Source organism: Colletotrichum destructivum, chromosome 8 (genome assembly GCF_034447905.1).
Source record: "Colletotrichum destructivum chromosome 8, complete sequence".
NCBI lineage: Eukaryota > Fungi > Ascomycota > Sordariomycetes > Glomerellales > Glomerellaceae > Colletotrichum > Colletotrichum destructivum.
Genome location: NC_085903.1, coordinates 3,654,626 through 3,669,146, shown reverse-complemented (window position 1 = coordinate 3,669,146; position 14,521 = coordinate 3,654,626). Strand labels below are relative to the sequence as shown.

General features: G+C 56.9%; 7 protein-coding genes across 7 annotated transcripts; 4 read left to right on the top strand and 3 right to left on the bottom strand.

The window, feature by feature from the left end:
- Window positions 1–30: 30 nt before the first annotated feature.
- CDEST_12966 (Putative GroES-like superfamily, alcohol dehydrogenase-like, NAD(P)-binding domain superfamily) lies at window positions 31–1,658 on the top strand. Its single transcript, XM_062929122.1, has 3 exons — window positions 31–739; window positions 836–947; window positions 1,114–1,658. The coding sequence occupies exons 1-3, from the start codon at window positions 195–197 to the stop codon at window positions 1,522–1,524; spliced, it is 1,068 nt and encodes a 355-aa protein (XP_062785173.1). The 5' UTR covers window positions 31–194; the 3' UTR covers window positions 1,525–1,658.
- A 631-nt stretch (window positions 1,659–2,289) lies between these two features.
- Window positions 2,290–3,580, top strand: CDEST_12965 (Putative mycotoxin biosynthesis protein UstYa). Its single transcript, XM_062929121.1, has 4 exons — window positions 2,290–2,706; window positions 2,784–2,873; window positions 2,955–3,073; window positions 3,178–3,580. Exons 1-4 carry the CDS (start codon window positions 2,433–2,435, stop codon window positions 3,532–3,534), a joined length of 840 nt encoding a protein of 279 aa, XP_062785172.1. The 5' UTR covers window positions 2,290–2,432; the 3' UTR covers window positions 3,535–3,580.
- Window positions 3,581–3,691: 111 nt separating this feature from the next.
- On the bottom strand, window positions 3,692–5,499 carry CDEST_12964 (Putative AMP-dependent synthetase/ligase domain, AMP-binding, ANL domain-containing protein; the record flags this gene model as incomplete). Its single annotated transcript, XM_062929120.1, has 2 exons — window positions 3,692–5,122; window positions 5,221–5,499. The coding sequence occupies 2 exons, from the start codon at window positions 5,497–5,499 to the stop codon at window positions 3,692–3,694; spliced, it is 1,710 nt and encodes a 569-aa protein (XP_062785171.1).
- Window positions 5,500–5,825: 326 nt separating this feature from the next.
- CDEST_12963 (Putative protein kinase-like domain superfamily) lies at window positions 5,826–7,117 on the top strand. The gene has a single exon (XM_062929119.1). The coding sequence runs from the start codon at window positions 5,916–5,918 to the stop codon at window positions 6,987–6,989; it is 1,074 nt and encodes a 357-aa protein (XP_062785170.1). The 5' UTR covers window positions 5,826–5,915; the 3' UTR covers window positions 6,990–7,117.
- A 1,688-nt stretch (window positions 7,118–8,805) lies between these two features.
- CDEST_12962 (Putative sugar transporter, major facilitator superfamily, MFS transporter superfamily) lies at window positions 8,806–10,855 on the top strand (the record flags this gene model as incomplete). Its single annotated transcript, XM_062929118.1, has 2 exons — window positions 8,806–9,149; window positions 9,403–10,855. 2 exons carry the CDS (start codon window positions 8,806–8,808, stop codon window positions 10,853–10,855), a joined length of 1,797 nt encoding a protein of 598 aa, XP_062785169.1.
- A 136-nt stretch (window positions 10,856–10,991) lies between these two features.
- Window positions 10,992–12,026, bottom strand: CDEST_12961 (Putative mycotoxin biosynthesis protein UstYa; the record flags this gene model as incomplete). Its single annotated transcript, XM_062929117.1, has 4 exons — window positions 10,992–11,315; window positions 11,396–11,514; window positions 11,597–11,686; window positions 11,765–12,026. The coding sequence occupies 4 exons, from the start codon at window positions 12,024–12,026 to the stop codon at window positions 10,992–10,994; spliced, it is 795 nt and encodes a 264-aa protein (XP_062785168.1).
- Window positions 12,027–12,656: 630 nt separating this feature from the next.
- On the bottom strand, window positions 12,657–14,375 carry CDEST_12960 (Putative mycotoxin biosynthesis protein UstYa). Its single transcript, XM_062929116.1, has 8 exons — window positions 14,043–14,375; window positions 13,850–13,964; window positions 13,698–13,785; window positions 13,599–13,638; window positions 13,456–13,540; window positions 13,196–13,396; window positions 13,092–13,112; window positions 12,657–13,024 (listed from the first exon to the last, which is right to left on the bottom strand). Exons 1-8 carry the CDS (start codon window positions 14,289–14,291, stop codon window positions 12,834–12,836), a joined length of 990 nt encoding a protein of 329 aa, XP_062785167.1. The 5' UTR covers window positions 14,292–14,375; the 3' UTR covers window positions 12,657–12,833.
- Window positions 14,376–14,521: the final 146 nt, after the last annotated feature.

The window sequence follows — 14,521 nt, the reverse complement described above, 5'->3', positions numbered from 1 at the left end:
CTACCACCTTGGATACTGACTGGCCCTCACCGCCTCTGCTTCATATAAATAGAGGGTCACATTTATTACTACATTCTTGCGTGTGACTCGTCGTCAGTCTCCTGCCTAACCATCTTCAGTACTTGTCTCCTCCTCACCCTCCTTACCACTCAGTCCTCGCCAGAAACAAAACAAGAAAAGAAACGGAAAACAAAATGGCCACTACCACCACGTTCACACCACCCGCCACCCAATCGGGCCTGGTTGTCGACGACCATGACAACGTCATCATCCGCCCGGACTGCCCCTTCCCCTCAGTTCCCCCAGACCAGGTCCTCGTCCGTGTGCACGCCGTCGGCGTCAACCCCAGCGACACCAAGATGCGCGGGCCGTTCGCCCTCCCCCACGCCATCCTTGGCGCGGATTTCGCGGGCGAGGTCGTCGCTACCGGGGCAGACGTGACCGACGTGCAGATAGGCGACCGCGTGTGCGGGGCGCAGAACGAGCTGTTCAGGGAGAGCCCGGAGCGTGGGGCGTTTGCGGCCTACAACGTGACTCGCGGCCGGATGTGGATGAAGATCCCTGACGCGTGGAGTTACGAGGCCGCCGCGAGCCTGCCCGTGGGTCTATGCACCGCCGGCCTGGCGCTGAAGCTGCTGGGTCTGCCGCTGCCGGACCAGCCGGTCGACAAGGGCGCGCATGTGCTGGTGTATGGCGGGAGTACGGCCACGGCGACAATTGCCATTCAGCTCTTGAAGTTGTAAGTCTTGACACGGGGGGGGGGGGGGGGGGGGGGGGGATTTGCCCGATTGAGATGTGCTTGCTTGCTTGCTGACCGGCCGGGGGGGTGGTCCAGGTCTGGGTTGATTCCTATTGCCGTGTGCTCGCCCAAGAACTTTGCCCTGGCGAGGAGCAACGGTGCCGAGGAGGTCTTTGACAGGCATGATAAGGAGTGTGCGCAAAAGATTGTGGGTTTCCTTTTTCCCTTTTTTTCTCCATTTTTCCATTTTTCCATTTTTCATTACCTCTCTCTCTCACTGCGTGTCAGCAATCGCGATTCTTCCACATGTTTATCCATATGGAGAAGAAAACAAGACCCCCATCCTGCTAACAAATACCCACACAACGTCACAGAAATCCTACACGAAAAACAACCTCAAATACGCACTCGACTGCATCACCAGCGTCGAGTCGACCGTCCTCTGCTTCGCGGCCATCGGGCGGGCGGGCGGCAAATACGTCTCGCTGGACCCGTGGCAGGAGCACGCGGCCACGCGCAAGGTCGTCAAGTGCGACTTCACCGTCGGGCCCAGGGTGTTTGGCGAGGGGTGTACGTGGCCCGCACCGTACGCGAGTGGGCCGGACCAAGAACTGAAAGAGTTCGGGGTGAGGCTCTGGGACGTGGCGAGGACGCTGGTCGCCGAGGGGAAGCTCAAGAACCACCCCCTCAGGGTGCTGGATGGCGGGTTCGAGGCGGTGATGGCGGGGATGGAGCTGATTCGGGACAAGAAGCTGTCGGGGGAGAAGATAGTAGTGCGGATGTAATCCGTAGATGCAGATGTCTCCGTAGATGTGGATTGGTTGGTGAAAGACGCTACAGGGTTGACAGTCCAGTGGTAGTTTAATTAAGGATTCGGTTTCGGGTGTGTTTTCGGTGTACCGCGCGCTAGCATGAGGCTGCAAGTTAGGTGGTTTTAGACGTTGCGGGGGGGGGGGGGAAGCAATGCCGAACAAGTGTTTTGTGACCAGACCAGGGGGGGTGTTTTGGTTTGGGTTGTGATCGGACAAACAAGAGTTCCGGTACCTGTAAATTAGGCCGAACACAGGGGGTATTGGGGGGGGGGGGGGGATGGGGCGTGCGAAGGATCCTTGCAAAGCTTATTTCCTCCCTGTTAACGCCATGGAGGGGGTGGGTGGGCCGGGTGTGTCTGTGTGTTTTGACTCGTTTCTTTTCGCTTCGAGAAGCATTCCACTGTATCCGGAGCTACCCACCCATGTACGATGTAAGCGACCCAAAGCAGGAACAGGGAAGTGAGTGCACCACCTACCCAGAGCGGAAATATGGATGTGCACGCACGATGCAGTTGACCTGACTAAGGAAGGTAAGGTAAGGTACGTAGCTGAGGCGGTCCGAGTCCCTCTCAAGGTTGTACAGGTATAGTGCAATGTACACATTCGGAATGTTGTGAAGAACCCGGTAAATGGATCGCAGTACAAGTGTTACGCCCGGCAGTAATCAACCCTGGCCGACCTACAGATACACGGGTCATGGACCCATGAGAAAAACAGTCATGTGCCGGTTTGGTAGTGCCTTTCTGTGTTTGAAAGGGTTCCCACGCAAAGGTGGACGAGAACGAGGACGCTTCCAAGCTGTTTTCTTTCCCTAGTTTGTTTTCCCTATTTCTGCCGACAGGAAAAGAAAAAAGAAGTAAAAAAAAAAAAAAACGGTACAGATGGGATCGAAAACACACTCCGACGGCGAGGAAGACGCATACGTGGCCTCGAGAGGCTCGAGCCAGGAGGATGCCAGGCTGATCCAATCCGAAAACGAGCCGCCGCCTCCCGCGTCGAGGCCAGGTATTGGGCTGCGGAGGCTTGGCCCGACGTTTCTGCTGTCGCTGTCAAATCTCATCTCGCTGTCGGCTTTGCTGCTGCTGCTCGTCACACGCGACAACTCGGTGAGGCCTTGTGTGCCGGACAAACATCCGCATTGGATTGCGCCTGAGAGTGAGTTGTCAAACCATCCCCGGGGCTGCTAGTGTATTGTTGATCGATTGTGTCTTGTTTGCTAAACTGTCTCCTAGTCCCCGTTACCAAGATCCTCGAGGAGAGCAATGACTACACACGTCCGCCGGATGAGGACGAGTTGAAGGCTTGGGGCCATCTCATGCCATGTAAGTGGCTTCTCCTATGTTTTGGGATTTGGCTGCGGGTTGGATGACTGACTTCAATTTTGTTTTTTTAAAAAAACACAGTGGGCAGAGGCCTCGTCATGGTCAACAGCACCGGCCTCCCCGAAATGCCAGGCCTGAACATGTCCTCTCCACGCGGCGCGTCAGGCTGGACTGGCATCGCCCACCAACTACACTGTCTTGTAAGTCTTTTCTGGAGATCCAACATAACCTATGCACCCTCCTCCCCTCAATCAACTAAAGAACAAAAATCTATGAAAAAAACCCAACTAAAAAAAAACCACAGTACTCGACCAAACACGCCTTCTACGACCTCTACTACAACCGAACCGGCGACAAGACGAGTCCTCTCTTCGGCGTCGGCTGGCAGCTCGAGCACCTCAACCACTGCTGGGACTACGTGCGGCAGACCATCATGTGCAACCCGGACCTGACGGTCGAGTGGCGGGGCGAACACGAGGGGACGGGCTGGGGGTACCAGCGGCAGTGCAAGGACTGGGGCCCGATCTACGACTGGCTCGAGAAGCACCGGATCACGAACGACCGCGGCATCTTGGCGCTTGGGTACGAGAGACGGCCGTTGGATACCAGTAGTGTGCCGGGGGTTTGGTCGAGTAAGGACCTGGAAGACATTGATGTTTAGCGATATGTAAACGGAGTCAATTGGAGCAGTGCAACAGGACTAGTATGTACACGTCAACACTGGCGAACTCATAAAATTCAACTCCTTTTTGGATACAAGCAAGCAGCAGCCAGCTACAGACATGACAGACCATCCGTCCGTCCATCCATCCATCCATCTACTTCATAAACTCGGCAAACTTCTCCCGACTATCCTGACCCTCCTCGTTCAACTTCCCGTACGCCGCCTCAATCTCCGCCTTGTACTCCTCCTCCGCCCGCGTCCGAAGCACCAGCTGCTTGAGACTCAGAGGCAACGGCCGCCCCTCCGCCGCCACCATGACCGTCTCCACGGGAATGCGGATCTCCTTGACCACCTGGCGGTTCAGCGGCTCGACGACCGTCTCCCAAATCTCCCTCGCAACGTCCCCTCTGTCCCGCCCGCGCACCGCCTCCTCGTACATGTCCAGGATCACAAACGGCGCCGGCCGGCCAGCGCCCCCGACAAACACGTGTCGGATACCGGGGTGTCTCGCGATCGGCGTCTCGAATTCGGCCGCGTCGAAGGACACCCCGCCAAACAGCTTGACCGAGTCGTCGGCCCGCGCGAAGAACTCCCACCGCACCTCCCCGTCGCAGTCCACCGGCCGCCACAGCTCCTTGGTGTCGATGGTGTCGACGCCCTCAAACATCCGCACGTTCCAAAACGCGCACATGTACTCCCTGATGTCCCCCTCGGGCCGGTCGATGAACATGCGGTGCACGTCGCCTCCCTCGGCCGCGTTTGTCGGCAGGCCCGACTTGTCGATCGGGACGAGCCGCACGTGCGCCTCCGGGATGAAGTCGTACGTGTGCCAGAACCTCTTGTCGCGTGGCAGAAACGAGAACCGCCCGCCGGTCTCGGTGGCGCCGATGACGGACCCGAGGCGCGTGTGCTGCACCAGCGCGTCGCCGACGACCTTGTCCAGCCGCGCGCCGAGGTAGGTGACAAACTCCAGGGCCTGGAGCGTCGGGCGGGTCGTGACGTCGTTGAACAGCTCGACGACGGTGAAGGGCGTTGCCACCAGCCCCTCGACGTGATTGAGCTTGGTGAGCCGGTCGAACATGGCGGGCGGCAGGCCCACGGCGTCGGCCGGGGGCAGCACGCAGCAGGTGTTTGCAAACACGCCAAAGGCGTTGGTCAGGATCAGCCCCGAGTTCCAGCGCATCGGGCAGGCCAATATCAGACTCCGGCCGTACAGCTCCTCGGTACAGATCCCCCTCGGCCAGTTCCGCTTGGCCAGCTGCGGCGACGCGCAGGCCGCCGCCCAGAAGCCGTTGTTCATGTAGATGGGCTTGGGCGGGCCGGTCGTGCCGGAGGTGTGGATGATGAGGATCTCCTCCAGCTTGTGCTCCTCGTAGGTCTTGGTGTACGGATACGGCGTGGTGTCCTCGGCTTCGAGGCACCATTCCAGGGACGGGAAAGCTTGCAGCACGATGCCGGTCTCTTCCAGGCCGAAGGGGGTTTGGGCGGCGATCTCGTCCTCGGTGTACAGCCACGCCTTGCAGTTGGATGCGGACAGGAGGCCGTGCAGCGCGCCCTTCATAAGGCGGCCGTCAGGGGTGAGCAGCTGATTTTCTCCCCCACCACGCGTCAGTCATTGTGTGTTTCCCCAAATACAAAAGTGAGTTATTGTCTGGAAAAAAAAAAAAGGGTAGGTAATCGTACCTTGCGGTTGGTCTTGTTCAGCGCAGCAAAGATGAAGGCATAGCGGATGTCGTTGGCCCCAAAGTACGACACCGTGTCGTTGTCCACCGACTTACCGAGCGTCTCATCCAGCCAGTGCGCGATCTTGTTGATGCCGTCGTTGTACTGTTTCCAGGTGATGGAGCGGTAGCCGTTCGTCTCCCAGTCGTCGAGCGGGACGCGCGCGAAGATGTTGGTGGGGATCAAGCGGGCGTTCTGCTCGATTTTGCGCACAAAGAGCTTCTCACTTGGGGACGCCATGTTGACGCGGTATGAGATGAGATGAGAGACGAGAGATGAGATGAGATGAGATAAGATGAGAGATGAGACGAGATTAGAGTAATGGGTGGATTTGGACAGGTGGTCTCTCTTGTTTGAACGTGTTGGGTGGAAAGGGAAAAGCAGCATGGAAAGAGAAAGCCATCCCCAGTGCAGATATAAATACATATATAAATGCAAATACAGAAACGCCCTTCCGTAGCATCCCGCATGCACTGCTTTAGTCATGTTAACGTTATCCTACGCGACCCCTCACCGACACTCCTCCTCCTCGGAAAACACATCGTATACAAAAACCTTAAGATAGACGCCTCCCGCCACATCCAAAACTTTCTTCCTAGCTAATCCTACCCATCATATAACTCAAAACTTCCCCCTCCCCCTCCCCAATAAAAGAAATGTCAACAGAAACAAAGCCACCCGCCAACCCGCGCCTCTGGGCCGGCGGGATAGACCAATACCTCGCCGACAACAACATCACCTGCACCTCGGCGACGCCCATAGAGGCTGGCACGTCCTGCTACATCTGGCGACTGGACGGGTTCTCGCACCCCGACCATCCGCCCAGCGAACCGGCCGTGCTGAAATGCGCCGACAGCACCCCCAAGTTCAGCGACGACGCCGTCTCCCCCGCCCGGCTGTCCACCGAGGTCCGCGCGCTGACGTGCCGCGCCGTGGCGGAGGCGTCGAGCGCGGAGCCGAGCGTGCGCGTGCCGAGCGTGTTGAGGACCACGGAGAATGGCTTCGTCATGTCCTGGGCCGGCGATGTGAACCTGCTCGACGCCTTCCGGAACGATCCCGCACTGGACATGGCGGACATCGGCGCGCGGATCGGCAAGTGGCTGGGCCATCTACAAGGCGCGGCCGCCGTTGAAGGGCCATCGGGTTTCGAGCTCGTCAACCCGGAGCTGGGCCGGTTCTACAACCCCGGCGGGTTCATGGACAAGCTGGTCCAGTCCGTGGTTACGGACGGCGACGAGAGCGACAGGATCCTGGCCGCGCTGCGAGGGACGGAGTCGGCGCGCACGCTGACGGCGTGGGATTTCCGGCCGATGAACACCCTCCTACGCTTCTCGGGCGGCTCCGACCGCAACAGCACAACGCCGGACATCTACGTTGTGGACTGGGAGCTCGCGCAGTTCGGCGAGGCCGCGGGGGACGTGGGCATGTGGTGCGTCGAAGCCATGGTGTTGGAGGGCAAACACGGCGACAGGGGCCTGCTGCGGTCGTTCCTGACGGCGTACAAGCAACACGCGGCGGCGGGGATCGTGGACGAGGCGTTTGTGCGCAAGCTCGCCATGGTCGTCGGCGTCATGTTGGTGTACTTCATGCGCATCGCGCCGCGGCTCTGGGGCAGCACGGAGGAGGAGGTGGCCAGTTGGAGGGGGACCGCTGTGGAGTTTCTGAGGGCGGGCGCCGAGGGGGACTTGGAGTGGTTGAGGGGGAGTCTGATAGGGGTTGTTTGGGGGTGATTCGGGTGATTCGGGGGGGTTGATGCTGTGGTTTTGGGTGTTGTTGTCGCTGGACTCTTGTGTTTTGCTGGGCTAGGACTCCCCAATTCTCTACAGATAGGTACACACACCGGTTGATCAATACAATTGGAGAAGGTTCTTTTGCTGAGATTGTCGTATTATCAATTTTGATTTCCTTGCTGTGCTGAGACTATTCCTTTTTTGTCCTTTTTTTCTTTTCAAAATTATCTTCACAAACAGGATAAGTGAATGATATTGCTTGCACAGCGTGCTGTTTTCCAAGATTGCCTTCACCAGATTTGACCGGCTTCGCAATACCTACTGGCACTGGTGCAGAGACTTGCACCTATACGCCGTTGCACTGTTAAGCTGTTTGCACTTATGCTTAAAACAAGGCTTGCCCGTTATAACGGTACACAAGAAAACAGGTCTACTGTATGCATTGCGAGCCAGCAAGGTGCGCAGCGGGATTCGTGGCCCTGGCTCTAGTTCTACTGATGGTTGCTAAAAAAAAAAAGTAGAAAAAAAAAAAAAAGAAACCTCCCCCAAAAACACCCCAAGAAAGTGGGTGTCAACTCCTGACTAGCGGTTCTCCACCTGGGCTGGGTCTGTCTCGTCAAGCGGTGTGAAGTCAGAGACCGGCTGGGAAACGCCTGGTAGTATGTTAACATGCCAGCAGCAGCAAGTGGTCAGAAGACAGGAGATGATATTCACGAGTGCTTTTTTCTCCGTTGCGCGAGTAAGAATGCATGAGCTAGCTGTGGATAGATGTGTTTAGGGGAAGGGGGGGGGGGGGGGGGGGTGGAAGAAAAAGCGTCCGACTGACTAGGTTGATTAATAGTGATGGGTTAATTGTGCTTTTATTAAGTGCGTTGCGTGCGTAACCCTTGTTGATCCGCGAGTTGTCCACTATCTGGCCTGACTCTATGATACATAGCTGCTCGCCTACTTAGTGAATGCAGGTTAGTCAGTTGACTCTGCGTGGATCGCTACCTAGGGAGGCGGGGTAGTTTAGGTGCCTGTCACGGGGTGTGGGTTTCTCACTAGGTACCTGCCTAGGTAGCTAGTCAGGGGTTCCAACTCACTGGTAACACTCTGCACCGTCGGATGACTCGGTTTCGGGCTAGTCCGCACACTAACACACCCTCACACACACACACTTACAGGCATCATGCTCTCGGAAATCCTCGCCGGCGCTACGATCTGACAGATTGAGCGCCAAGCCACATACGGCTCTAGTGCTGTGAGGCGAAAGCTTAATTTAACGAGATGTTCGCGTTTTTTGCTAGCCAATGAGGCCGGACTGGTAGGCAGACCCCCCCATGTTCGGCACTTCCGCGAGGGCCACCCAGGATATCTCCATCGTAGTACCTGTATAGTCTTGGGCCGATACGGTTTAGATTGGCATACCACAAGTATATTTCCCTCTATCCTTACAACGGTGGGGTTTTCCAACGGCTCTCACGGAGCACATGCGTATACGATGCAGATAGTGCTACATGTTGGACCCTCCCATGATGGTTCCCGAATCTCCACGCCCCCGGCGACTTTCTTTTCTAAATTGTCCGGCAATCCGTCTCTAAATACTCCTTTGTGTGTGCATATCGGGCCGCGGGCCTTTGCATGACATGACGCCACTGCCTGCCTGTATGCAATATCTCGCCCCAGAGTCTACTTAACAAAACGCCAACCTACGCCATCCCGTCCGCCGTTCATTCCGATATCTCCTGTCCCTTTTCTTTTTGATACTACCCCTCCCCACCCCCTCCCCTCCCCCCTAACCCACTTACCTACCTACCTCTGAATCGCGTTCACCATGTTACAGCAGGCCCCGTCAGGCGGTCCTCTGGAACCTGGCACCCTGAAGACAGTCGACACCTCGGCGGACTGTACGGACCCGACGGATTTGAGGGACTTGCCGGAGTTGACGGACATTTCGGAGGATGCAGGGCCAAGCTCGACGATGGAGCCAGAAGAGTCAGTCGCCGCAGCGCCAGCAAAAGGGCTCCGCTTCTGGGCCATCGTTGCCGCCCTGGCAGCAAGCAAGCTCATGCTGGCCCTCGAGATCACCATCGTGTCCACCGCCCTGCCGACCATTGTGCACACGCTCGGTATGGGGTCGAGCTATGTGTGGGTTTCCAACGGGGCTGCGCTGGCAAGGTTCGTTTCTCTCTCTTTCGCTTTCTCTCTCTTTCGCTTTCCGTGTCTTTTCCTTTTTTTTTCCTTTTTTTTTCCCTTTTTTTCCTTCACCGCATCCCGTTCGCCGGCGGGTCCCGGTTCCGACGGGTCTCGGTCCCTCATCATCCCTCCCCCACTCGTCCGGCCCATCTCGACATGGATAGCTGGTATCTGTGAATACATCGTACATCGTAATCGACGACTAACACTCCCACCCTCCCCCCCCCTTGCACAGCGCAGCAATAGCCCCGCCTCTCGGTCAGCTGTCCGACCTCTTTGGCCGCCGCCATCCCACCTGCCTATCCGTGCTCCTCTTCGTCATCGGCGGCATCATCTCCGGCGCCGCAGCCTCCGGCCCGCAGCTCATCGCCGGACGGGTCGTCCAGGGCCTCGGCGCAGGCGGCATCAACGTCATGTCCGCCATCGTGGTTTCCGATCTCGTCTCCGTCCGCCACCGAGGGAAGTACATGGCCGTCATGCTGACCGCCTACCTGCTGGGCGCCGTAAGCGGCCCGTTGTTGGGGGGCGTGCTGGTCCAGGCCGGTGCTTGGCGGTGGGTGTTTTGGCTGCCTGTGCCGTTTGGCGTCGTGAGCTTTCTGGTCTTGGCTCTTTTTTTGAAAGGGAAGGTCAGGGACGCGGACTCAAGCCGCCGGGAGCGTCTCCGGCGCGTGGATTACGGCGGCAACGTGGTGCTGACGGCCTCGACCGGCTCCATGCTGTACGCCGTCACGTACGGCGGATCCGAGTACCCCTGGTCCGATGCCCGGATCATCGCCTCGCTCACCGCCGGTGTGCTGGGGCTGGGTCTGTTCTTGCTTCTGGAGCGACACCTCACGCGCATCAACAACAACAACAAGAACAACAACACAGTCGAGCCGGTCATGCCGCTCCGCCTGCTCAACCACCGAGAGGGAGCCACCGTGGCGGCCGGGGCGTTCGCCAGCAGCCTACTCAGCAACTGGGCCAACTTTTTGTTGCCGGTGTACTTCCAGGGCGTGCGCATGTCGACGCCCTCCCGGGCCGGCGTGCAGCTGCTGCCCATCGTCGCCGTCGCCGTCCCCGCGAGCATCGTTTCCGTCGTCTTGGTGAGTAAGCTCGGGCGGTACAAGGTGCTGCACGTGGCCGGGTTCGCGGGGATGTGCGTCGCGTGCGGGCTGTTCAGCATCCTGGACGCCGCGTCGGGAGACGAGGAGTGGATCCTGATGGAGGTTCTGTTCTCGCTCGGGCTGGGCATGGTAATCAACACGCTGTTGCCGGCGTTCCAAGGTGCGGTGGGCGAGAGCGATCAGGCGGTCGCCACGAGTACCTTCACGTTCGTGCAGAGCCTGGCCAACATCTGGAGTGTGACGATGCCGGCCTCGATATTCAACAACAGGTTTGGGGCGCTCGCCGGTCGGATATCGGATGAGCAGGTTAGGGCGCAGCTGGGCGGCGGTAGGGCGTACGGGTTCGCGACACGGGCGTTCTTGGAGGGTCTGCAGGAGACGGCGAGGGTTGAGGTTGTGGAAGTGTTTGGAGATGCCGTCAGTGGCGTTTGGTATGTCGCGGCTGGCATTGCCGGTGTTGCGGCCTTGCTGGCGTGTGCGGAGGGGGAGGTTGTCTTGAGGGAGAAGTTGGAGACGGACTTTGCTCTGGAGGAGAAGGTTGACGGTGTGGTTAAAGTTGCTGAAAGAGCTTCTTCCAAGTAGTGCGTGTTTGGAGTAACAGTAACGATGTTTGTAGATACACCACATACAAAATACACCACGTACATACATAGATGAGATTTGGGCTTCTTGGGACTGCGTATGCAGCACAGCATGTCAACTCGACACAACCATTCACCTACGAGCCCTCCTTCAGCGGAATCCTCTCGCCCTCCCCCCTCAACAAGCCCCAGTTGTTCGACGTGCGCCTCTCGAGCACCCACTCCGTCAGCGCGTCCCAGTCCTTACACTGGTGCTCGTACCCCCAGCCCGTCTCGACCTTTTCGTTCCACCGATGCCACTCCAGCGTCACGTCCGCCGCGCACATGATGTTCTGCCGCAGGTAGTCCCAGCAGTGGTTCAGGTGCTCCTTGTTCCAGCCCGGGTCAGTGGGGAGCTCGCGGCTCTGGTGCGGGTTGTTGATGTAGCCCAGGAGGTCGTAGTAGCTGCGCATTGTGCTATACTGTTTTGGATGTTGTGTCAGCAAGTGATTATTCATTCAAAAAATTTGGATGGGATGGAGTGGGAGAGAGAGGTGCTTACGAGACAGTGCAGCTGGTGATATACCGACGGCAGCGCGATGTGCTCTGGCAGCGACTGGTTCAGGCCCGGCATGTCGGGGAGGGCTGTCTTGTTGAGCATGTGAACCCAGCCGCGGCCCTCTGTTTTTCTTGTGCGTTAGACAACTTCATGTTCCATCACCTATTGTCAATCAAAGACGAAGGCCACTCGAGAAGGACTGACTTGGTAAAAGCGAGTTCCATGCCGCGATACTCTCATCATTCGGCTCCTGCCCGAACACCGGCTCGCTCTGGAAGACTTTCTTCACGGGGACTATAGTTCACTTTGTTACCATCAAAACTATAGAAAGAAAAAGCCAAAAAAAAAACAACCCGATATAGAAAAGCATACTCTGCGGAGGGAACCAATCAGGCTGAGGCGGATATACCACCGTGGTCGGCACGGGCTGTGGCCTCACCGCGGCGTAGAACAGCGCACACAGAGAGACGGCGTTGGACAGAGCCAGCAATATCACGGCCCAGCGCATGCGTGGCGACGCACCGGCTAGAGGGCTGGATACGACGCCTTCAAGCAGGCCGTGTTTCTCCTCGTAGTCGGAGGATGACCGCGCGGTGCTGTCCTCGCGGGAGGGCATTATTGGAGGCGTGGGCATTGTGAATATGAAATGTGGGATGGTGGAAAGGCGCAGGAGGGAGATAGGGATAGAGGGAGGGAGATGGCGGTACACCCTGTGGCAGTTTGCAAAGTCGATTCGGAAGAGTGAGAGATCAATGACTCTCCGGAGAGTTGACAAATGGACCTTTCCCGAGCTGGAGCGTATGGGAGAGAACTGGTAGAGGCTGGGGCGGGGGAAACCTGCTGTTCGTGGACATGAGAGCGGTGTATCCTAGTGCCCAGCATCCCAGATTCCGACTGCCATGACTCGGAGGTCGGTGGGTATTTGTCGAAACGAGTAATATCTGGGGGCTGTGCAGTCGTTCTCATGAATGCTCGCGGGGGCGGGCTCACCTCCCACCGGTCAAGGACTCAAGAGCCACCACGCCCCGCTGCAATACTCCAGTTCCCGCAGAGTCCCTTCTAGACAGCGTCGGGAGTCTCTCCAGCTCGGCGGTGTAACGCTCACTCACTCCGCTCCGGTGCATGGGAATCTCGTTTGCAGATGGCCTCATGGCCTGATTCCTGTTCAGCGTCGTTCTCGTTTGTTTTGTCTAGATTATCTATTCGGTCACACTTTTCCCGGTAGATATGTGTTTTTCCAACATTGGCACAGAGAACTTTGTCATAGAGATATGCCGGCAAGACGCCTCAGGCCATGTCTATCTATCCGAAATGTGCGTAACCGAGTGCCGAGTTTATTATTCACTTACCAAAATATGCTTTAATCTGGCTTTACTGCATTTTTTTTCATCCCCTTGGGTACACACTCCCAACCAACCTTGAAAACGCGCAAACCCAACACTTACAGATGATGACGCTCATTCTGCTTCCTGGCAAATTCCTCCAAAAACCGCTCTGCATCCTCTTTGCTCGCCCCCATGCCCTGCTCCCTCGCCCATTGCTGGTAATCCGGCCTCTGCGAGAACTCCTCAAAGTCCACCACTCCCTCGGCGTTGGCGAGGATGAACCTGCCGCGCTCATCGACAAAGTGACCTGTTCTTGTGTTAGTTGTGTTTTTCCAACACCAAGTACGGACTTGGGGGTTGATTTTATTCTTTACCGTAGATGGGGTGTTTCATTTCTGTGACAGAGGTGCAAGGTTAGCAAGATATGGTCGTGTGACGGGTGTGATGATGTAAAGGAGGAGAAAGAAATGATGCATACTAGATACCGACGGCATCGTCTCAGAATGCGTCATCGAGTGCTCATCTCCCCATTTCATCAAGCCCTCCCAGTCGACGCAGGACCGCTGCACGCCGTCCCATTTCAGGACCGGGACGTGGTCGTCCACCGTCCAGTGCAGCAGCACCGGCGTCATGTCGGCCTGGCACTTGGCCGAGGACATGAGGTGGTGGAGGCAGTGTGCTTGGGACAACAACGATTAGCAAATCATCCGGCAACTCCTCGACAGGAAAATCCATTACAAAGGTGGCTTTTTTGTTTCTTCTTCTGCCCCTCGGTGATGTTGGGGAAGTAGTAGTCCCCGTGTATGGTCTGGTAGACGTAGTTCTGGCAAGCCGCGTGTTAGTACATCACCGTAGGAGATAATGGGAATGCTTTGACGTACGATGCAGTGCAGGTTGTGTACTACGGCGATGCCGCCGACGCTGGACACACAAGTCAATGTATGTTTCTTTAATCATCGTATAAATACGTCTAGACTTACAAACCGCCCTTGCCGTCATCGAAAGGAATGGCATCCGAGTTAGGACCCAGCCTCTGTGCTTCGGAATCGGGGAGCCGGCTCGAAAAGGCTGTGCATCAAGTCTCAGCATCAGTCTGTGTAAACCTGCCGAGCTGAACGATGGGATGACCAACTCAAAAGCAGCTTGCGCCAGTTCGCGTCGAGTTCCGCGCTTGGGCTGCCGAGGAAGGAGTCGGAGTGGTGTGGCGTGGCTGGATCGAAGGACATGGGCTTGTATCCGACTTTGTCCTGTTTTCTTGTTGTCAGAGACATACATCATCATCATAATCATCATCATGATATAGTGGATATTAAGAGTCAACTTACCCACAAGTGAACCGTATCATTTGCCGCAAACCGCGGACAGTACGGCTTGTGAATGTACTCCTGCGCATAGTACAGCACCGCCGCGGTGTAGACACCTAGCCCCAGAACCGCAGCCAGCACTGCTGAAGCACGAAAGAGAAGAGTCTTCTTCTTCTTCGGCGGGACATATTTCTCCTGAATTGCGGAGGAGATATCGTCCAGGTCGTCGTCCCTGGACGTCGAGAGTCGGCGATACTCGGTTGAAGGCATCGAAGGCAGTGGCAGTCGTTGGGACAGCGGGAAACGTAAAGAGCAGAATCCAGGTCTCTTTCTGAAATGTAGGTAATAGACGGGGGGATTTCTTAACGGGGACTTGGTTGAAAATGCCGAGGGGGTGTTGGTGCTGCTGCTGCTGCTGGTTATGGCATGGTAACCCGCACCCAAGGAACCAAGGCCAAATGACTTTCATCCCTGTCAAACTCTATTTTCTTCTTGGACAG

Coding starts and splice junctions, on each gene's coding strand:
- CDEST_12960 (XM_062929116.1), bottom strand. CDS start 14,291: ATGCCTTCAACCGAGTATCGCCGACTCTCGACGTCCAGGGACGACGAC. Junction 13,397..13,455: donor GAAACAAAAAAGCCACCTTT/GTAATGGATTTT, acceptor TGTTGTCCCAAG/CACACTGCCTCCACCACCTC. Junction 13,113..13,195: donor GACGATGCCGTCGGTATCTA/GTATGCATCATT, acceptor CCTCTGTCACAG/AAATGAAACACCCCATCTAC.
- CDEST_12966 (XM_062929122.1), top strand. CDS start 195: ATGGCCACTACCACCACGTTCACACCACCCGCCACCCAATCGGGCCTG. Junction 740..835: donor GCCATTCAGCTCTTGAAGTT/GTAAGTCTTGAC, acceptor GGGGTGGTCCAG/GTCTGGGTTGATTCCTATTG. Junction 948..1,113: donor AGGAGTGTGCGCAAAAGATT/GTGGGTTTCCTT, acceptor ACAACGTCACAG/AAATCCTACACGAAAAACAA.
- CDEST_12963 (XM_062929119.1), top strand. CDS start 5,916: ATGTCAACAGAAACAAAGCCACCCGCCAACCCGCGCCTCTGGGCCGGC.
- CDEST_12965 (XM_062929121.1), top strand. CDS start 2,433: ATGGGATCGAAAACACACTCCGACGGCGAGGAAGACGCATACGTGGCC. Junction 2,707..2,783: donor GCATTGGATTGCGCCTGAGA/GTGAGTTGTCAA, acceptor ACTGTCTCCTAG/TCCCCGTTACCAAGATCCTC. Junction 3,074..3,177: donor CCCACCAACTACACTGTCTT/GTAAGTCTTTTC, acceptor AAAAAACCACAG/TACTCGACCAAACACGCCTT.